Consider the following 23,039-nt stretch of genomic DNA (forward strand, 5'->3'; position numbering starts at 1 on the left):
AGCTGTTTGATAGTGTCAACCATGAAGGCACCTTTCATTGGTCAGAACCTCAGTTCTATAATTAGGGAGAGAAGTCCTGACAGTGAGTTCAACACGAGCAAGGGAGAGCCCTTCTATCAAAGAGGATTTCACTCTACTGGGTCACTTGATCCCAATCCTCCAGGGCAATGTTAAAATAGCCAAATTCTGGTCAAGACAAATGCCCCAAGTAGATCATACATCTGATAAGAGGAAAGCATTAAAAACTCTTAAAATAAAAATAGTTTTCCTGTTTGGGGACATAAGGAAGTAGAGCAACAACAATGATATAAGTGGACATCAAACTTTCTTTAGAAGCTTTCTTTAGAAGCTTCAAAAGCTTGTAAAATGAGTGAAGGAGATGGAAACAACACTCTCATCATCAATTTTACCCTATTACACCATAAACAGTTCTCAAGTAGGTTAAAAATCTGGAAGATAAGGAAGGGGTACGCTGACTATTTAGCTTTCTATATGACATCAATTATTTCAACAGTATGTTAAAAAAAAACCCTTACTAAAACAGAATTTTATTTACAATACTGTCAAATTCTGGCCTGAGAATGAGAAGTCTAAATAATCTAGCTGTCATAAAATATACCTTTTGGAAAGAAAAACCATATACGCATTTTTTAAAGCTCTCCTACCAAAAAAAAGTTACATTCTCTTTTGTCTTGTACATGTGGGGGAAAAGAAATGCTCCCCCTACAATGTAGAGAGCAACATAAAATTAAATTCACTTCGTTGGGCTTCTGATGTTCTGAAGTGTTTCTGTCCTGTGTGATTTTTGTAAAGGTTACCAAAACCTCTTACCTGAGGCCTGCTAATTCAATTTGATTTACTTTTAAATCAGCATTATCTTAGTTGAGTGGAAATTTTTAATTACAGAAGGCAAACTATTTCTAATTTGCATAGATTCCAGCTTCAATATCCCATAAGTGTCTTCCACAAGTTAACAACTGTTTGGCTAAAAGTACTGATGGGGGGGGGGAGGAGAAACAAGCACCATATAAAACGAGGCAGGAAAAAAAAACATCCTTTTAAGAAAAAAATTCCAATGAGAATCATAGCGCAGGAGTTTTCTGAAAAATTAATACTTCAGTGATCTAGTCTCATCTCCACAACATTTTTTTCACTAGATCTATAGGATCTAGGATCCTTTATAAGAGAAAATTTTACATTATTTTAAGGAAAGAGACTCTCCTAATATGTAAAACAGATTAGACATAATCTAACTCAGAAGCCTCTCATTTGGGGTTTTTGTTTTACCTACCTGCTTTGTGATAAGGATAATAATCTACAGTTAGGTGGCTAAAAGAGAGTTGCATGGCTCCTCCAGTGATACGTCTACTAGACTCTGCAAAAGAACACACAATTACGTGTAACACAGACTTATTTTTTCATTTAGAAAATAACATGCCTAGGCATTTAACAATGACTTGTTGCTAGCCAGCCTTTTTTTAGTCATGTCCGATTCTTCATGATCCCATTTGGGGTTTTCTTGGCAAAGATACTGGAGTGATTTGCCATTTCCTGCCCCAGCACATTTTACAGATGAGGAAACTGAGGCAAATAGGGCTAAGTGACTTGCCCGATATCACACAGGTAGTGTCTGAGGCTGGATTTGAACTCGGGAAGATGAGTCTTTCTTACTCCAGGCCTGACACCCTATCCACTGTGTGACCTAGCTGCCCCAAAATATGATTAATACTCCTCATTAAAACAAATTACACTTAAGTATATGCAGAAACAAAATAAATTTCAGGATAAGAATTCAAAAAATTCAAACAAGTCTATTTTAAAGAAGATAAGACAAAAGACAACATAATTATCTGAACAACATTGGCAAATCAAAATAACCAGTGTTGAGAAAAGAATTGGCTAGAGGGAGGGAGGTGACATGGGCACTGTCATCCAAAGCTAATTGACCCAAAAGGGGATGCCATAACCTTAAACACCATGTTCTAACCAACTGGCTGGCTTGGCCCAGACAGCCTATTTTGTGTAGACAGTGATAGTGGTGGGAATTCTTTTCTACAGCAGGTAGGCTGCTGATACAGGGAAGCTTATTTCTGGTCTTTGACTGACACAAGACTGACTGCTAAGAGCTACCCAGGATCTCTGAAGCTTAGTGTCAAATAGGGGAACAGTAGGCTATTTCAAGAATGCTACCTGACAAATACTGGGCTAGGTGAGTAAGATAAAAGAAAGGAAGTCCTAGGACCCAAATGGGAAACGGGAATTTGTTCAAGCATCTGCAAACAATCCATTTGGACATCATTAGGAATGTACCACAGACTGAATTTCTTTACAAAGACAAGCCCAAAGTAGCCCAAAAGACAGATGTAGGGATCAGGCCTCACACTGCCTTAACCCTCCCAGTGTCAGAGACTCATTCACCAGTCTTTTTACCTAACAGCTAAAGGCAGACCTAGTAAAACATGACAAAATCATCTGCATCATCGCTGTCACCAAAGTTCTTCTAAAACAGAGCATAAGAGTCGATCTGATCCTGTAACCCATTAGAGAATCATCTAAAATGGCCTCAAATGTGCCAGCCTTATTACCTTTTTCTTTAGCATGAATGTCATCACATATGTGCAGATCTAGGTGAGAAATTACTAAGTGATGGGAGGTTTCTTTAACATCAAAATCACTGAAGAGTTTTGCAATGGTATCATTGAGGTCAGGCACGGCTGATGTTTGAGGTGTCTTCACCTGCTGAGAACTTGGAGCTGGAGTAGAGCTCTGAAAAGATTAGAATGCCTCATCATGACTGCTAGTCCTTTACAGCGGATTTGTGGGACTGTATGAACAAAGATTGCACAAAGTGAGGAAGGATGCAGGCATTATTATCTTCACAGGAAAGGGAAAACCCACATTGATGAGATTACAGATCAACTGAACAATCAAAGTATGGCTCCGAGGTAATACTTAAAACTTCATTTACCAGGACATTTAAATATCTGCAGTAGTCAAGTTATTGAAAATCAGAATACATCTTTAAAAAAAAAAATTTAATGCTCTCCCCCACAAAAATTAACTCTGTCTAAAACTGTTGTTCAAACATGGTCAGAGTGACTTTTAGCAGTAAATAAAGTCCTTGGGCCCATGAGGATGTTACTTGGTACAGTGGAGGCTTTTTCTCTCCCTACAAGGGAACTGAGATCTTTCTGGATTTTGTCATCTGCAGCATCCAGCTGGATGCCAGGAAAGGGCCTGTATCAAACGGCAGGAAGGACAACTGAGTATTTACAGAAATAAATGTACCTCTGCTGGCTTCAAAATATTCATTTAAGAGAGTGACCAGTGGTAGGACCTAAGTATGAATCACAGAATTGCTTATTTTGATGCAGTTCTAACATTAGACACTTAGCATGTGTAATCCAACCAAAGTGCTAGGGGATAAGGATATGAAGACAGAAAAAGCTTAAATTCTCCTTCAACAGTTACCTAAGAGATAACCAAAATGGAGGCCAAATTTTCCCTCTCTTTAAAAGCCAAACAAAGTAATCACAAAGAAAGCTGGTGCAGACTGCTTTGGGAAACTGAGGCTCTAGCAGCTTCTTCTCTTCTGGCGCCAGTCCCCACCTTCCTGGACTGTGTCTTCATTACATACTATAGCCACAAAAATCCAATCATTTATGGTCAAGACTTTGGCGATGGGCCTATCCTGATTCAGTTTGTGCCTATCCTAAGACAGCAATCTGATCTAAGAATAAGAGTAAAGATCTGGAAGGCAACAAATGTATCTTCCAATTGCTCTGTATTTCCTCCATTTGTGTCCATTATAAGACCCTGAATGAAATAATCAAAGAAAGGTATCGAGTTGTTTTTTTTTTGTCTAAACTGACAGAAATAATGTCTTTTCTTAACCAAAGACCTAATTTTGTCTATTACTTGTCAATTAACCACTTTACTTTTTTTTATTCTTTGTAAACTGTTCCCCACAAAGGCAATTGATCTGTGAATCGAGCAGCATACCTGGGTAGGCTCCGAAGCCATGCTCTTCCTCTGTTCTGTCGATTTTTCTATGGCTTCACTAAGGGATTTTGCATACTGCACCATGGCCTTCAACTGGGAATCGGTTAAGACCCATAACAGGTCATCCAATATTAGCACCAACTTTGTTGCTATGACATTGCAGTCCTTTAACTGTTGAACAAAATCAGTTTATGGAATCAAATCTTGACGTAAGCATTTTGAAATTTTTAATGGAATTCAATGTAGATGTTTTCTCCATAAAAAACTATAGCCCTGTTTCCTCTGACACCTTAGGCATTTACTATCTTTCTAGAAAAAGAGCTGAAAAAAAGGAGGAAAATGCCAGCTTCTAATACAGTTCTCAAAAATCATTACGTATCTTCCAAAGTAAAAGACACAGATGGCATTTAGCATTCAAACCATATAAATGTTGGCATGCTGTTCAGTCATTTCAGTTGTGTTCGACTCTTGGTGACCCCATTTGCAGTTTTCTTGGCAAAGACATCAGAGTGGTTTGCCATTTTCTTCTCCAGCTCATTTTACAGATGAGAAAACTAAGGCAAGAAGGGTTAAGCGACTTGTCCAGGGTCATACAGCTAATAAGTGTCTGAGGCCAGATTTGAACTCGGTTCCTCCTGATTCCAGGCCTGGCACTCTATCCACTGATAGTTAGTGTACCACAAACAATATGGTTATGTTATGATAATATGTTGTCTAGATATACTTCAATACACCAAGAATTCAAAATTTCCTTGCTCTTAGTATTTCCTCCAGCTACACAAAAGGCAACCATGCTATGCCTCAGCAGAGAAGTTTCATGAATTCCCATGCCTGAAAAAAAATAATGATCCCATGGCAAAAACTGAGGTGATAAGCCTCTCCAAAATTTGCTTAGACTGCTGCTCAGAAAACAGATATGAAATCCATGACTGGACCCATACTCAAGGCACGGCCAACCTGACCAGAACAGCTAGTGTTCATATTTTGTCAAGAATTTAAGAATCCAGGGCAGCTGGGTGGTGCAGTGCATAGAGCACAGGCCCTGGAGTCAGGAGGACCTGAATTCAAATCTGGCTTCAGACACATAACACTTGTCACTTAACCCCACTGCCTAGCCAAAAAAAAAAAAAGAAAAGAAAAAAGAAAAAAATTTAAGAATCCACAGTCACTTCCATGCAATGATGAACCAGAACAGAAATCTACTGAAGGATTATTATGCTCTATTAATATATTTCTATTGCCTCTTGAAATCCAAAAACCACTAGCAGAATTCAATCTGAACTTCGAGAGCGGAAAACTGCACACAAAAGCTACTGAGAAAGATGATAGCACTGTACAAATACAAAATAACACATTTTTTATTTTATCACTCAATTATGGATTAAATGAGAACCGTGACAGCATATCTTCTTTAGCAAATCAAATCCTAAATCACAACGGGCTATAAACTTGCCATATTCCCAAAGCAAGGGCCTTGTCTACAAAATCATTGCTGTTTCCCCCATGCCCTCCAACTCTAGCCTCCTCTCTAACTACCCTTATGATGTCAAACCACTTGTGTAATGGACACACCACTTTCACTTAGCAACACTTACTGATATCTAGTAGAAATTTAGACCCTAGGGCCACCACTGAATGAACCCATTCCTCCATCAAACCAGTTTAAAATGTTTGAACTGTGTTCTGCCAGTGCTCCACTAGATCATTAGGGTCCCTTTCTTCCAGTTCTGGACACCATGATTTACTTCTACAAGCCAATATTCCACTCAGAAGGCTTATTTTCAAACTTACTACTATTTCAGTAACTAACAATGAGGAAAGAGAGTATAAAAATAAAACAGTCATCAGCGTGCAGACTTACTCTTCTTTTAAGTGTGACTCTAATTTTTGATTGGTTAGTTATCAGTCGAACTGGAGCACTCATGATTTCAAGATGAGAACTTTGGATAGCATCTGCTTCTATTCGGATCATCTGCCAATTAATTTCTTTAAATGTCAAAATCTAAAAAAACACATACACAGTCTTTAAATGTTTGTAGAAAGGGAATACAGAACACATTATTAAAGATGGAGGAAAGAAATTAATATACAATAACATACAGAAAAATTTTAATTACTATTTGCTTACATAATAAAGGCTTCTCACTTTTACATGCAGCTTTTTGATATATTAATTTTCCTTTCTATTAACTGTAAGAATTCTTTTTCTTACAAATTCAGTAAGATTCCTTCATAATCACATAACTCGACTATCAGCTTAAATTTTAAGTTAACCAATTCACTTGGAGAAAGTAGGTACAAACTGCAACCAATCATGATGACCAACATAAATTTAACCAACATATTGAGTTGCTTAATTTTTTATGTTAAAGAGAACAGAAAAAAGAGGTTCACTAATCCATTGATCTTTAACATTAAAAGAACAATTGAAGGAAAGCATTTAATTCACAATTACCATCAAGTAATTGCAAGTGTGATGGAAACAGATGCAACCTAATAGAAAGATCAGCAAAGGAAATGGCATATGAGTGTGTCACAAGCACTAGGAGAAGAGCTCTCTCTAAACTCTCCCTGCTACTCACTCGTGGTCAAAAACGTCCATTTAAAGAAAATCATTCGTCTTACCTCTCCACGCTGCACATCCTGAATACGAGTACAGCGTAGGTCTCCGTGTTGCCAGTTTGTATTTACACTATAGATTCTTAGCTGGGAAAGTTCAAATGAAGCATTGAATGCTTTTGCACCAATTCGGATGATAATAGAATTTACAGAAACGGTAATCCCCTCCACTACTTTTTCAGCAAAACCATATTCACTGGGGAAAAACAAAAAACGAAAAACAACATGTAATCTCTTAATGCTAAAGAACGGGTTTGTTAAAAGGAAAAAAGTCACCTTGAATACCTCCACCTAAATACATAAATTAAAATGATCTAATATTTTATCCAAAAATCTAAAATCGTACATTATCATTTAAAAACATGAATATTAAATATTATCTCTGGATGAAATAAAATATACATAGTTTCAGCTAACTATAATAGATGTCACTATCTGCATGACAGTTATTCAAAGCATGAATACTGGTAAAGAGAAGCAGTTGCTAAGTGTAACTATTAACTATTACTATTAACTATTGGGATTAACTATTTACAGGGAGTTATGAATAATCCTAAAAAGTGCCTAACTGCCCCTCATAGTCTTTAATGAATTAGTTTATTATTAATAAAATTAAACATCTACTCTTAAGCAAATTCTTTAGACTATTAGCCTCTTTTCACAAAGTAGTTAGACTAGACTAATACAAAACAAATTCACATTATCCCTCTACCATAAGTCAGGACATAAAACGTGCTGGCAAGAAGACATGAAGCCTTAGAGCAAGGCTTATTAATGCAGCAAAAAGTCTGCTGAATCTCACCATACATTGGCTAAAATAGGAAGGATGTTATGAAAAGCACTTGACAATGAAGACAAATGGCTCAATTGCCATCATGTCACTAAATCACCCACTCTAACTACCCCATCCGTCTGATCAAATGGCTCAGTAAGTTTTTTCTCACTTGCTCCTCTCCTAATTCAAGTTCCACAGAGTTTACCCGATGTGTCCACCTTCTCTCCCTCAATCCCAACTCTAGGAGAATCTGAAGATCAATCCCTCTATCCTGCATTAGCCAAAGTCAGTTCATAAACCAGACCTGTGGGTAAGAAGCACCACTACTACCCAGCTAGGGACTCAAAAAGAAGTTTATGAAAAAGTACATAATTCTCAACAAGTTCAACAACTGGGCAGTAAATCACATTTGTAGCTGCATGCTACCTCATTTCCCTCTATACCAGGGTTACTCAATTAATGGCCTGCAGTCTAGGTGTAAGCAGCTATAGATGTGACAAATTTGGCCTGCGATCAATAGACTTCAGAAGAAGTCCATCCCACATTCTCAAAGCCCCTCAAGGGACTGGGGAAATCCAAAACATCTTCCCCAATTCCTGATAACGCAAGCATAATTCAATATAAGTATATTCATCCTCAAGACCATCCTTGTTTATTGTTCTATATGGTATGTAGCATGCCATGGACACAATGAGAATACAAACAAGAAATAAAAAACAACACAGTCCAGAAATGTAAAAAAATAAATTAATCTAAAGAATTTGAATAAGTAATGAATTTTTAAGTCACCTTAAAAAAACCTGATATAAACATCCAAAAAGCCTATGAGGAATAATTAGGCACTTTTCAGGAAGATTATTCACATTCCCTATAAATCGTTAACCCATTACACTTAGCAGCTGATTCTCTTTACCAATGTTCAACTTGCAAAGATTGTAGCATAAAATAAAGCAATTCAGAGAGCTGACAATCTTTCATTTAAAAAGCGACATGGCAATCATCTACTTGTAGGTTATCAGTTTTACTCTTGAGAGCCACTTGACATTTTCACTAATGTATCACAAAGCTATGCCAAGTCAACTCCTGGTTATTCCCGAGCTGATAAACCAGTTTTTTATCCTGTGGCCCCGTATTCTTAGCACCCTGGCCAGAGGACAGAAAGGCAACTAAAAGCTGCAAATCAACTCAGACAATTCTAGGGGTCAGTAGTTCAAGCGGAAAATGTTTAAAGGGAAAGTTAGCAGAAATTTTCTAGCAAAATAAGGGTTGGCGACGACAGGGCTCCAATGTGTTAACAGTACCGTGCTCCACTGCTGGCCATAATGAAGAGCTGGCTATACCTAATGATGCAAATCATGGAAACTGGCCCTGACTCGCCTAATAACTAACCTCTGTCCTGAAGCAGTTGCAATAGGTGATGGGCCGTTAGGGAGCCGGGGTTCTTCACATGTGCTCATTTCCATTATTACTTTATCCAGGGACTAATGAAAACACCAAACACATAACAATTGGTAATATGCATCTCCTACTGCAATATCAGCATGATTATTATTATTAAGATTTTACTTTTACATGTTCAACTCCCAGAAGAACCACAGTGATAGAGGACCATCCCTAATGGATGCTCTAGTAAGGGGCTTCAGCACAAACACATATCAGTAGATACAAAATATTACAGGGAAAGTACACAGGAGATAGAAAAAACAAAGGGCCCAAGCATTCCAAAATAAGTATGGAAATAAAATCAGAAAATGTTTAAAGCGTCTTTACTCTTTTGTTGCCCCAGGTGACAGTAAAGATGACATGAGAGGAGGCGGTCTGAAAGGGGGCCCTGGAAAGCTCCTATTCTGGTAACATCTCTGCCCAGTGCCAGCAGGCTATAAAGCTGTTGTAAAGGTCTAATATTTCCTACTTAAAAACAAAGGAACGTGCCGAGAAGACTGGAAGGAGGATCGGCGGGGGAGGGAAGAAGAGCAGAGACGATAGCTGTCTCTGAGAATACGAAAGGCTGTCACAGACTTTCAGCTTGGCCCTGGGGAGAATAACTACAAACAACGGATGGAACTTGCAGTACAGAAAACAAAGAACAAGTTCCTGTACCAATCAGAGGCTGCTTCAGAGCACTGGGGTTCTCCTGGGCTTGAAGTCATCAGGCAAAGGTTAAACACTTCTTAGAGATACTTCATGGGGAATTCTTCAGGATGAATGGGATCAGGACCTCTTACATTGGGCTCCATGAACTTTTTTTTTAATTTATTAAATATTCTGCTATTTGTATTTCCATATAACTGATTTCTCTTGTAATTCCACGCATTTTAGTTTCTGCATGTAAAAAACAAATCTGAGAAGGGATCCAGAGGACTGAACACCTGCCAAAGGCATGCAAGACCCAAAAAGGCTTAACAACCTGTGGTCTCTTCCAGGCCTGGGATTCTAGGACTCCAACTCAATTTAACAAATATTTATAAGGCAACTATGTGCAAGGTATTTTGCTAAGTGCCAGGGATCAAAAAAAATGGCAGAACTCCCAGGTCTCAAAGCAGCTTGTAAGCTTTCTGCTAGGTGGACGTATAAGGAAAGGAAAAAGTACTCATAAAGCACCTACTATGTGCCAGGCACCGTGCTAAATGCTTTACAATTATCTCATTTGATCCTCACAAGAGCCCTGGGAGGAAGGTGCTCTGATTATTCCCATTTTACAGATGAGTAAATCAGGGCAGAAAGAGTTTAAGTGACTTTCCAAAGGTCACACAGATAGAAAAAGCATTTGAAATGCAATTTGAACTCAGATCTGCCCGAGTCCAAGTCTGGTGCTCTAATCACTGTGCTACCCAGCTGGAAACAACATATAATTCAAGGAGAGAAAGAAAAAAAAAACATTACTAACTGGGAGTATCAGGGATGGCTTCAGAGAAGAGGTGAACTTGTCTGGCATCTTAAGACAAGGACCCTAAGACAGAAGTAAAGAGGGACTGACTCTGTTCTGGGCACAGGAAATGGAGTTTGTGCAAATACCCTGAACCAGGAGATGCAACGCTGAGTTCAGGAAACAAGGAATCCAGTTTGACTAGACTGGAGAGGCCATGAAAGGGAAGAACAGGAAACATGCTGTGAAGTTAGGACAGAGCCAGATTGTAGAGGGATTGGAAATGGGAGAGGGACTTGAGACCAAGCTCTGAAGGGGCATCCACTGGCAGGAGGGAGGCACTGAAAGCTTGGCCAGATCAGATGCTCCTCTTTAACCCCTAAACCTTTCACACCACGCTCTGACGAACCCGCCCTTAAAAAAAGACTTCATCGACAACTTTTATTTAGAACCAGGCACTGTGCTCGATGCCAGGGACACAAGGAGAAGGAATGAAAAGATCCCTACTTTGAAAGAACTTACAACACTGGAATGGGGGACACAAGCACACAGCACAAATATCAAGTGAATGAACGCAAAAATACACCAAGTTAGCTAGGGAGGCAGACAGATCTAGGAAGCTTCAGGCAGAAGATGGCGCCCACACGGTTAGGCACAAGGAGGGAATGCATTCCAGGCATGAGGGACGGCCAGGGCAAAGGCAAATACGGAAAGCCAGCACGTATGCTGATTCGCAGAGTATGAGGGGGAGAGGAATGTCCCTCGAGGCTGGAAAGATCAGGTGGGGACAAGCTGTATAGAGCTAAACAGAAAGGCTGATATGTCCTAGGAGCAACAGGAAGCCGCCGCAGTTGACTTGAGTTGGGGACTTCAAATACTCAGACCTGTTCTTCGGAAAAATTACTTTGGCCTCAGCAGGCAGGATAGATTGGGCGGGAAGAGACCTGAGGCAAGGGGAACAATCGGGAGGCTGTCACAACAACGTAAGCAAGGGGTGATGAGAGTCTAATCTACGGGGGTGGCTGTGTGAGTGGAAAACACGGGTCAGATGGCAGAGACTTTGTGAAGGTAGAAATGGCAAGATCTGACAACTGATTGACTGATTGAATATGTGGGATTACGAAGTGAGTTTTGAGAGATAACACTCCAATATGAAAATCACTTAAATACACCACCTCTACTCTTAAAGATATCAAACAAAAACCCTTCTTTCAGGGGAAGGCTCTATCCTGAGAAGAATCTTTCAGCTTTATGTCATTACAGTAAAAAGTAAATATGTTAGAGATTCCATCATTTGTTTCATTATTTAGTTTAGCCAAATATGCAGTAGGTGCCTCTGCAAAAATCACTGGGGCAAGCCCTGAAGATGCACAGATAGATTCAACAAAGACTCTGCCCTTGATGAGCTCACATCCAAGGAGAGAGGTGAGAAATGACCACAGACACAAATAACCAATAGAAGGCTCCCCTTCTGTACAGAGTAGTGGACAGGTCAATGTGCTAAAATACGAAATCCAAAGATGAAGAAATCAGTTTACCTGTGAGGCAACAGAAGACCACTCTCAGGAAAAGCTTCGAGGAGTAAGTGGCACCACCTGATTTAGGCCTGGAAGGTAGGGAGGGACTTCACAGGGGGAGATGAACACTTAGTCTATTCTAGCTGACAAGGAAGAGAACAGGGATAGAGAATAGTTCCATATTTCAGCTTAAGTGAAATGGAGTCCTATGAGACAAGACTAGAAAAGTGATATGTACCCATATCATGGAGGCCTTGAATGCCGGCATCGGGAGTTTCGTTTTATTCAACAGACAAAAGTCACTTTTCAAGGTATATTTTTTTTAATAAAGGACTGGCACAATCAGAGATATATAGTAGGAAGCTCACTAGGGCAACAATAGGAAGAATGAATTAAAGGCAAGATAGACCAGAAGCGGGAAGACCGCTGTGGAAACCACTGAAATAATCCAAGGCCTTACCTAAGGTAGTCAATGTGAACGTTATATCTTGGAATACAGTACTGAAATTAAAGAAGTATGGGGCAAGGAAACAGGCTCAGGATCAGACAGTAAGATTGAAATATTTTGTTGCTGTTGTCATAGCTAATGCAGGGTGTGTTTGGTTTTTTTTTTTAGTTTATTATTTGTTTTAAGCATTCTTTTTTATTTTGAGTTCTAAATTTTCTCCCCACTTCCAACCCTTCCTCACCTCACTGAGAAGGCAGGCAATATGATATGAATTATACATGTGAAATATGCAAAACATATTTCCATATTAGCCATGTTGGGGAAAAAAAGGCAAGAAAAAATGAAGAAAGTGAAAAAAATATACTTCAATTTGCTCTCAAGGTTAATCAGTTCTCTCTCTGGAAGTGGATTGCATTTTTCATCATGGGCCCTTTGGACCTGTCTGGGATCACTGTCATTACAATCAGAGCAGCTAAGTATTTCACAGTCTATCATTGTTACAATATTGCTATTACTGTGTATAATGACCTCCTGGTTCTGCTCACTTTGTGCTGTATCAGTTCATGTAATTCTTCCCAGGCCTTTCTGAAACCATTCCCCTCATCATTTCTTATGGCACAATAGTATTCTATCATAATCACATACCACATTCAGCCATTCCCCAGTTGATGGGAATCCCCTCAATTTCCAATTTTTGGTCACCACAAAAAGAGCTGCTATAAATATTTTTGTACAAAAAGATCCTTTTCCTTTTTCGTTGATCTCTTTGGGATACAGACATAGTAGTGGCAATGCTGGGTCCAAGGGCATACAGTTTTATAACCCTTCAGATGTAGTTCCAAATTGCTCTCCAGAATGGTTGGACCAGTTCATAAGTACACCGACAGCTCATCAGCCATTTTTCCATGTCCCCTCCAGCACGTGTCATTTTCTTTTTCTCTCCAGTTAGCCAATCTGACAAGGTTTTCATTTGCATTTCTCTAATCAACAGTGATTTGGAGCATTTTTTCCCACACGACTATAGATAGCTTTGACTTCTTTTTCTGAAAACTGCCTGCGAATACCCTTTGATTATTTATCAATTAGTCAAAGGCTCTCATTTTTATAGATTTGATTCAGTTCCATATGTTGGAGAAGTGAGGCCATATCAGAGACACCTGCTGCAAAAAATGTTCCCTAGTTTCCTGTCTTGCTTCTGATTTTGGCAGCACTGGTTTTTTAGATTTAAATAATGTTACAAAAGATTAGAACCTGGAATTCTAGAGGTGAAAGGGACTTCAGAAGGAGTTTTGTACAATCTCCTCATTTTACACAAGGTAGAAATGAAGCCCAAGAAAGGTTAAATGACTTCCCTATGTTTACCCAGCTGGTTCACAGCAGAGTCAGGAAAACTTTTTTTCTCCCCACTTATTTAATTTACGTTTCCATAGTGCTTTAGAGTTCATGAAGTACTTGACATAATCATTCTTATTTGATCTTCCAAACATCCCTGTGAAGGTAGTGAAAATACAGATGATAAAATGCAGGCCTCACGCGAAGTGATTTAGCCATGGTCACGCAGCTGGCCTAGAGACAAGCCGGGAAAACAGGTTTTGTATGTTGTTGTTGATCTGAAAGAGCAGCCTAATTTTAATATACTACCTAAGTCTGCTTGTATAAATTCTCATTTCTGAGATGCCTTCAGAACTTACCAAGCATATTGGGTGTGTTTTCAATTTCGTCCAAGGAATCTGAAAAAGCAAAAAGTATGTATCACTTCAAAGTGAATCCTTAAACCTTTTAAGAAGAACACCACATTAAGGTAAATACATTTTTATACCTGCAGGAAAAAAAATTATAACAGATTTTTTCTTTCTCTTGGACACTGAAATAACAAAAACTGAGGAATTGGTTCATATTTTTAAATTAAAGGTATTATTTTAAATTTGTATAGGGAAAATAATACTGCCACCTCCTCTTTTTGAGCATTATAAGCACTCATTTTTGGTCTTCTATCACTAAAACCCAGTTCTGATTTATAAATCAGAAACAGGAACAGTCACACAGCTTACTTGGCAGGCCTCATCTCTGGATTCAGACTTTGGAAAGGAAACCAAACCCATGTGATTATAGGTTACATACATAAAAGGTGACTGACATGGATACAAGCAAAGCTCAAGGATCCCCTCTACTAAAAGAAATGGAAAAACCTTCCCACAAAAAAGCTACTTATTTTTCAATAAAAGTATAGAAGGCTCCTTTTAAAGCTTTTACTTCAAAGCCCAGAATTTCACCTCATCAGTCTAGAAGGGCAACATTTCAGCCATCTAGATTGCACTTCAATTTGGTCCTCTGGGTTGCAGAGATGGCACTAAGCAATACACATGACTTAGCTACTTTCCCCCTTGATCTCAACAGAAAGCGGCAAAGATTCCCAAAATGGTCACCAATAGTTCTCTAAGCAAGAGAGATCTACAAACTAAAGAGGAGATGAAGGGCAAAAACAAATGACAAAAAAAAAAGGGGAAAAGCTACTTTAAAAATCCAGAAAGTAGTGAGGCATTGGAGAGAAATCTCTAAAATGAAAATAAACAGTTTCATTGGTGAGAATTATATGGACTCAGAGAACAAAGGCGAAAAGCATCCTGCAAGATCATTTAGCTCCACCTCCTCACTTTAGTAGAAAGGAAAGTGAAGGTCAGGGAAGTGACTTGTCCAAGTTCATTCACATAAGACCCCTCTTCCAATGTCTCAGTGGAGTACCGAGGCAACCATGACCTGTGGAAACCCAAGCTTTGGTAAGCATTATCAAACTAGAATAGCTCACAAGGCCAAGCCACAAACTGCATGTCTGCTGCTTTTGGTTGAACTTAAGTAAGTTGGAGAGGTGATGGCCACCTAGAGGGGATTTTGTTTTTAATGCAACAACACATAAAAAAGCCTAAGGTGTGAAGAAGTTGTGATGTGGAACTACGAAAAACATATGCCCAAAGGGATGACATATGGCTTTTGTGCACTGAAGAAATTCCAATTCCCACACGTTCATATAAAAAAAAAACCAAACCTTTCTCCTTGTCACCTTTTAATATTAAATACTTATCCATAAGACAAACCAAAACATCAGTTTTCACCATGTACTTAGCCATTCAGACCAAGGGATAATTGTTTTCTATCTTCCATACAAAAAACATTTTTCCTTACAGGAAACGTAAATTAGAAGTCTATTTAAAAGACAGGAAAAATGAAAGCCCCCCCCCAAAAAAAGTCCTAAGAACCACAAGAAAATGCTTACCCTAATGGATGCTTTATTACAAAAGACTTTGTTGATGGCGAGCCAGGTAGGCAGATCCAACATATTCTGGAGAACTTCTTCATCCAACTCTAAGTTCGTCAACTGGCCTTCTCCCTTCAGAGTACTGAGATTTATCTTATCAGGAGACAAATTTTTTGTAAACCTGAAAAAAAAGCATTGATCTATAAGTTCAACATCAAGCAGCTGCATGTGAAAATGGGCTCAGATTGACCATGCCTCATCATCTGGTACAAAGGGTTTGTCTTTTTTTTCTTTTTCAGTAGGGGTGGGCTGGGGGGTAGACAGAGGGAGTTTGAAGACAGAGAAAATAAATGACTGTTAAGACTATTAATTGAAAAACAATATTTTTTTCTTTGTTTGAGACTGGGTCTCTTCATCTTGGCCAGGCTGAAAGCCACTAAGAAGCCTTATTCCACCAGTGATCAGAAGAACTTTGACCTGCCTGTTTAAGACATGGGGTGGTGTACCCGTCCTCAGAAAGGCCCATGAGGCTGGTGATAGACTGAATGCAGGCACCTGATTGGCTTTAGGCCATTACAGCTCAGAACTCCCAAACTCAAGGGATTTAGCCTCAATCAATTTGGTATCTGAGATTACAGGCATCACCACCATACTCAGCAAAAACAAGCAAACAAGGGAAAAAACCCCAACAAACCATGAGCAGTCACAGCTGCAGACGTACAGGACAGTAATTATTTATAGGGCAGTTCTCTCTGTCTCCATCTCCAACGCCACCACTCTCCTCCTCCCAAAGTTCTGCAGAAACGTGTTACAAGCATCCACTCGGTACATACACCCAGATTCACAGCCTTACTACTCCCTATGACCTAATCTGTCTATCCCTGACATTTACCAGGTCACTGTTGCAGTACTGCCTGTGTGCTTTCTCTGCTATCAATCTAGGGAAGAAGGGAAGAAAGAGAAAGATATGAGGAGAGGGAGGAGAGAGAGGGAGGAAGAAAGAGAGGGAGGGAGAAAGAGAGAGAGGGAGGGAGGGAAGAAGGAAGGGAGGGAGGAAGGAAGGAAGGAAGGGAGGAGGGAGAAGAAGGGGTGGAGGGGGAGAGAGGCAGAACTTTGCGTGGCAGCTGCTCCCTATACCCAGGGGCATTCCCCTGTGGGGCACAGCCTCAAGCTCCTCTACAACTTCCCAAAGACCTCCTGCTTCAGACACACCAACCCAAACCATCTGAGGTAAACCATACCTGCCCAAATCTGAAAAGACGGAGAAAGGAGAGGGCAGGAATCTCTAAGTTCCTAACAAAATGTGTCATTGCTTTTGGTTTTAAACTCAGCGGCTGAATCTCTCCTAACATGCGTTGAGTTAGCTCTACAAGTATTTAGCCTTCCAGTAGGAGTCAGAAGAATCAAAGCAAGTAGAACCCATCAGATTAGCCGGAGGCTACAGGGACTCCATAGGACAAGACCTCCATAGACTATCTGGAGTTTATCTCCTGAGTAATCCAGTATCTGGAGAGAAGCAATACAGTATCATGGAGCTCAGACTGGAGTTCAAGTCCTTCCTTTGACACAGACTAGCACACCTCTGTGTGGCTCTGATGGTCAGTTAACCTCTCAATGCTCTAAGTAACTGTCTAAGACAAAGGTTCTTAGCCTGGGGCCTGTGACCTTGCCGCTTGCTTATCTGTACTTGAACAGAATTGGTTTCCTCAGTAATCTTATCTTTGCATTTAAAACCTGATACTGAGAAGAGGTCCACAGGCTTTATCTGACTGGCAAAGGTGTTCCTGACTCCAAAACGCCCTTGCTCTAAGAAGGTTATTTATGGAGGAGAAGGGAATAACATTTGTATAGAACCTACCATGTGCTGCAATTTCACCTCACTAGATCCTAACAACAACTCTGGAGAACAGGTGCCATTATTAAGCCTCCTTCTTCAGCTGTGCCCAAGGTCACGCAGTCAGTAAGCGTCTAAGGCCCCATTAGAACTCAGATCTTCTTGACTGCAGATCCACTGCTCTACCTACTGTGCCACCAGCTGCCTCGGAGAAGATTAGCCGCACTGACGGACAGTTTTTTTCATCCAAGAGTTCCCTTATAACAACAGCATCACAGGTCCAACCCCTCCCTCCCTCTCAACTCAACATTATCTGACATGTGTAGTATTCTATCTTTTTTTTCCCTAAGTACTTCTCATTCACATTATCTCAAAAACTTACTAACCTCATCCAACCTACACGATATATATATAATTTAATATATGTGTGAGTATATATATGTGTGTGTGTGTATATACATATACATATTTCCCTTTTGGATTATACATTTCTAGCTTTTCCTGACATATTCTGCTCTATTTAGAGCTTGCATTTCCTTTTTGCCAATCAGATTAAATCACTGAGTGTTCCCAGGGCTGAATTTTCTGTGCTCCATTTTCATCCTTTATCTTTGCCACTCCCCATTCATTAGACATCAGACATCCACTTCTTCCATTTAGACACAGCTTAGACTGTGCCTTTGCCAGGAGGTTTTATCCTTGAGTTCACAAAGGAGTCAATGTATGTTTGCTCACATCAAGTACACGCCTGTTTACCTAAGAATAGTAAGCTTCTGTTCCTTGAATGGTTTGGAAATGGAGAGTTCTGTTAATCGTGTAAATGTTTAAGGTTAAGTTACCCCTACATGTAATGCATGGATTATGAGCTACAAAGAACTGTCATATAAGAGAGAATGTTCAACACCAATATAAAACCAAATTACATTCAGTATTTCTTTGATCATTTAGAGAGTATTTGAAGATTCTGCAGCGTCTCAGTTATATTAGAAACCTGAATTACAATGCTAACCTATTGTAGGTGGAAAAAGATTAAAATGAATCTGTACAGACCAATGACACTCTTTGGAAGCAACTTTCAAAAATAAAATAAACCCTTTGTCCTTTTCTCATAAAAGTACAATGGAGAATATGCAAGAAAAATCATAATTCAAGTGGAATAATTTCTAGCTAAAGAGAAATTTAGTGTATTGCTTTGTAGACAATAGACAGGGTGTCCCAAAAGCACTTACTACAGTTTTACCTATTAAAGCTTTTAAATTAAACTTTTAAGCTTTTAAATTAAGCTGAAGCTTAAAACTGCACAAAGACCTCTAAGTCACTGTATTAATAACCTATATTATGAAGATTTAACTGCAAGCCTTATGAGACCTAAGCATAGTTTTTCAGCTCTCCCTTCACCCCAAGAGTCAGGTAGTTTCTAGACTCTGAGAACACAATAATAAATAATGACTTATATGTGATGATTTGAGTCTACCAATAAAATTTAACCTGGACTAATTTTTGCTATGGAAATATGAATGCACATGATTTTAAATTTATTTTTCTTCTTTAGCAAAGATAAGGTCTAGGGAGAAAATGGCAAATGCTAACATCCAAACTCATTTTCTTCCTAGACATTTTGGGATTATTTTAATTTCAGTGCTCTATTCCAAACTAACAAACATTCATAGGAACCTACCATGTGCAAAGCACTGTACTAGGTGTTAGAAATAAAAAGGTAAAGGGGCAGCTAGGTGGCGCAGTGGATAGAGCACCAGCCCTGGATTCAAGAGGACCTGAGTTCAAATCCAGCCTCAGACACATAACATGCACTAGCTGTGTGACCCTGGGCAAGTCACTTAACCCACTGCCTAGCCAACAACAAAAAAAAGAAATAAAAAGGTAAACTGCAAATCTGTCCCTGCCCTCAAAGAACTTACCTTCTCTTGGGGGGATACAAAACGTATTAGTATACAATTTTTTAAAGGAAAAACAGAACTAGTTCCTAAGGCAATCAGGAAGGGCTTTTGGAAGGAAGTGGCATATGGACTGAACTTTGAAAGAAGCAAGGGACTGGATGAGGCTGAGGTGATGACAGAGTATATTCCATGAACTGGGGGAGCAGGGCTTCACCTGTAAAAAGGCACAGAGACAGGAGATGGAATCTCAGTTTGGGGGAACAGCAAGCAGGAATGTACTGTGTGCAAAGCAGAATAATGTGAAATAAGCCTCAAAAGAAAGACAGACCGAAACCAGTCTGTACAGAGTGTCAAATCCTCCTCTGAGGTATTTTATGCTAAATGTGAATAAGACACTGACCTTCCTAAACAAAGGGTCAGAACTATGCTCTAGGATAATTTCAGCAGCCACTTGGTAAAATGGAAAATGGTGAGATGAAGTCAGAAGTCCAATTAGGAGACTGCTGCAAGTCTAGACAAGAGATAATCAGGGTCTGCCCGAGGGTAATGGCCATGTGAATGGAAAGAATGAAACAGATCCAACAGATGTCATGGAGGTAGAATTTTGCAGATATGGCAACAGATCTGATGCGTGGATGAGGGAAAGGGAAGAGTCAGGAATGACTCTCAAGGATCAAAAAGATTGCGGCATCCTTATTAGAAACAGGGAAAGATTCCTCCTATTGGTTTTCATTTTTACTTACAACTTCACTAATGTGAAAATATGCTTAATGGGTATGTAAATATAAAGCCTATATCAGATTGTGCACCATCTTGGGGAGGGTAGAGGGGAGGACGGGGAGAAAAATTTTCAACTCAAAAGCATATGGAAGTGATTGTTGATAAATCAAAATAAATTAATAAAATTTTAAAAAATAAAAAAATTTAAAAATAAAAAACCAAAACAAATAAAAATACAAAAAAATACAAAAAAAATTTCTTTCATTAATTAAAAAAAAAAGAAACAGGGAAAGAGAAAGATGGATTTGAGAACTGAGATTTTAGAGATGTTGAGTATGAACTGCCTATGGAATGTCTAATTGGCAGCTGGTAAAAATACTGATCTGGGAGTTTTGGGGTTAGAGGGATGGTTATTAAGAAGATCAAGCAAAGATGACTGTGTGAAAACCAAGAAAGAAACCAAGAAGAAACTCAACAGAGTTAAAACTTTGGGAGAAAAAAAAAGGATCTAGAGGAAGATCATCAATAGTGTCAAATACCACAAAGGAGATCAGGACTGAGAAAAGTAATTCAAAGATCGCCCATACCCTTGGAAAAAGTGGAGTCAGTTGAGGGCTAAAGTCAGAAAACAGATTGGAGGGAGTTGGGGAATGAGTGGGAAGAGAGTATGTGGAGGCAAGAAGGGCAAATGACTTCCTCCATGAGTCTAGATGTGAAAGACAAGAGATATAGGGTAACATTTTGAGGAAATGGCAGGGTTTTATTTAAGGCCTGGGGAGGCCTAACTAAGCATCTTTGTAAGCAGCTTTGAAAGAGACAGCATACAAGGAAAAATTCAAGATAAAGGGGCAGCAATGAGCAATGGAATTGGCTTTCAGAGGAGATTCACGGAATGGGATCAACCACACAAGTAGATGGACTGGCCTTGTATTAGAGACTGGGTCTAAGGCAGAAAATAATGAAAGTATTTTGTTGCAGTCTGGGAAAAGTAAAGGAAGGAAGAACTTGCAACAGGCAAGCTTCTATATTTTTAGTCTTTACTTCAGGGTTCAATATACATAAACACAAGGAAAAAGTACGCATAAATCTAGAATATCATTTACTTTCACCTCTGATTCTCTACTGTAACCCACAATTTCAACTAGAGCTACACAAAAATAAAAACTTCAAAAGTTTATCCATCTGGGCTTTATAAATGGCAAGATTGGAGGCTGAATTTCATCAGGTCTTTTATTGTTGTTACCTTTCTGAAATACTCTAAATATAAAATAGACAGTGATAGCCTCCATAATCACACCTTCCAGAAAGCTGCCTCCACACACAAAGGATCAAGTCCCCATGCCAACAACTATTTAGTTTAATATTAAAATTAGTACTTGAATTATATAAATATATTTATATTGCTTATCCAAATATCGTTCTCTCCTTGATGGGCTTCCTGAAAGAGTAAGTTCCTACCACATTGAATGGGATGTCCCAGTGAAGACTTCTCAGTGTAATTAAGGTAATGAGTTCAGAACGCAGTGTGAGAAATGAACTCTCAGAAGTGAAGGCTCCTCAAAGGGTCAAATAATTCTTGATTATTACTTTCAAAATCCTCCCCCACCTAGACCCTGTTTTTAAGCACTTAACAGAAAGAATAAGCCCTGCCCCACCCCCAATGAACTTCAGGCCTCTTTCCTTGTCTTTGAATTTCATGCCTGGAATGTAAGCCTCACCTCCCAGTTAAGAGGATAGGAAGAAACTTTCGAGCTTAGAATGCAAGCCCACCCCCAGTTAAGGGGGTAAGGGATGGTGGTGGGTGGAAATTTGTTTGCGTGGTGGGTGGAGGCTTGTTTTCGTGGTGGGTGGAGATTTGCTTTCATAAGGCGGCCCCCCCCCCCCCCCCCCCGTCTGCGTCTCTGTCTCTGTCTCTGTCTCTGTCTCTCTCTCTCTCTCTCTCTCTCTCTCTCTCTCTCTCTCTCTCTCTCTCTCTCTCCCCTCCCTCTCTCTCTCCCTCCCTCTTTCTCTCCCTCCCTCTCTCTCTCCCTCCCTCCCTCCACGTGTCTCGAAGGAGCAGACAGCCATCTGGTGAGACTGTAATAAAGGTAACCTTCACTTTCCACCTTGAGAAGTCTCTGAGTTTAATTTGAGTTGGGGTCGCTGTCCCATACAACATCATTTCTCTTAGGTTAGAGAGAACACGAATGTTTATTGACTGGACTTGGGTAAAATAAAGATCATTAAGCAAGCCCTGGTTAGCTGGGCTTTTCTACCTGCTGCTGCAGTCTCTGTAGTCTCAGTTTCTCCTTGAAGCAATCAGATTAACAAGAGTAATTAACTGGACATTATTATATACTGGACTTGATCCCAGAGACACAAAAAGCTCTCAGGGAAGGAATTAACTGATTCTGGCCAAAGTATTATTTAATGTAGAGTATGATGTATGGTCCAAAAGATAAACCAGAAAACTAGAATTCTTCATTTGAGGGAAGAAAAAAAAAGTATGGAGTCTACCGTAAAAACCAGATGGAGTATACAGGGGAAACAAGAGCTAAATGCAGATAAAAAGGGAAAGCAAGTTAATGTAAAGTTACAGCATACAATTACATTCATGAACAACATCAAAGCATAGATTTCAAACCTACAAAAAACAAAACAACAATAAAAACACTGCTTTGTAATACACCAAAATGGTAATATTTGGCACTCAAGTAAATTAAAAAGTATTTACAAAACCTATTAGCCATTGATACAAACAGCGCCTTGTGCCAAACTGCAAGAATGCATCAAATATACTTCATAATCACTCATTAAAACACACAAATATCTGTTACATATCTCTGCTGTATCTGGTTTAAATACGACGGATTTCATTGGTCTTGCCTTCAAAGAGCTTAAGTATAACGTATTAAAACTTAAACACTAATGAGAAATAAATAACAAGACAAAACTAGGAGCCATCTTAAGTCAAAATGTGATCCTGAATTAGCAGGGCTCCATTTCATTCCTTTCCATATAAATTTTTGTTAAAGTGCATTAGTGTTTGTTTTAGTGTTCTAAGTAACTCAAAAATTAACTTAGGTTCTATTTGTGATGGTACTCCCACTATTCCATTTAATGCCATG

General features: G+C 39.2%; 1 protein-coding gene across 2 annotated transcripts in view; it reads right to left on the minus strand.

Annotated features, from left to right (window-relative positions):
* Positions 1-23,039, minus strand: part of BLTP3B (bridge-like lipid transfer protein family member 3B) — a 76,732-nt gene that overhangs the window by 28,920 nt on the left and 24,773 nt on the right. Inside the window, exons 2-9 of one of the 2 annotated variants that reach the window (XM_020978981.2) lie at positions 15,499-15,661; positions 13,919-13,957; positions 8,786-8,877; positions 6,628-6,817; positions 5,864-6,004; positions 4,003-4,173; positions 2,586-2,766; positions 1,292-1,375 (exon numbers count right to left, since the gene is read on the minus strand). In XM_020978981.2, coding sequence (XP_020834640.1) covers positions 1,292-1,375; positions 2,586-2,766; positions 4,003-4,173; positions 5,864-6,004; positions 6,628-6,817; positions 8,786-8,877; positions 13,919-13,957; positions 15,499-15,661 — 1,061 coding nt within the window. Of the gene's footprint in view, positions 1-1,291; positions 1,376-2,585; positions 2,767-4,002; positions 4,174-5,863; positions 6,005-6,627; positions 6,818-8,785; positions 8,878-11,800; positions 11,923-13,918; positions 13,958-15,498; positions 15,662-23,039 lie in introns of those variants that run through there. The other variant, XM_020978982.1, reaches the window with a different exon arrangement.

This window comes from Phascolarctos cinereus, unplaced genomic scaffold (assembly GCF_003287225.1).
Source record: "Phascolarctos cinereus isolate Bilbo 61053 unplaced genomic scaffold, phaCin_HiC Scaffold_1;HRSCAF=81, whole genome shotgun sequence".
Taxonomy (NCBI): domain Eukaryota; kingdom Metazoa; phylum Chordata; class Mammalia; order Diprotodontia; family Phascolarctidae; genus Phascolarctos; species Phascolarctos cinereus.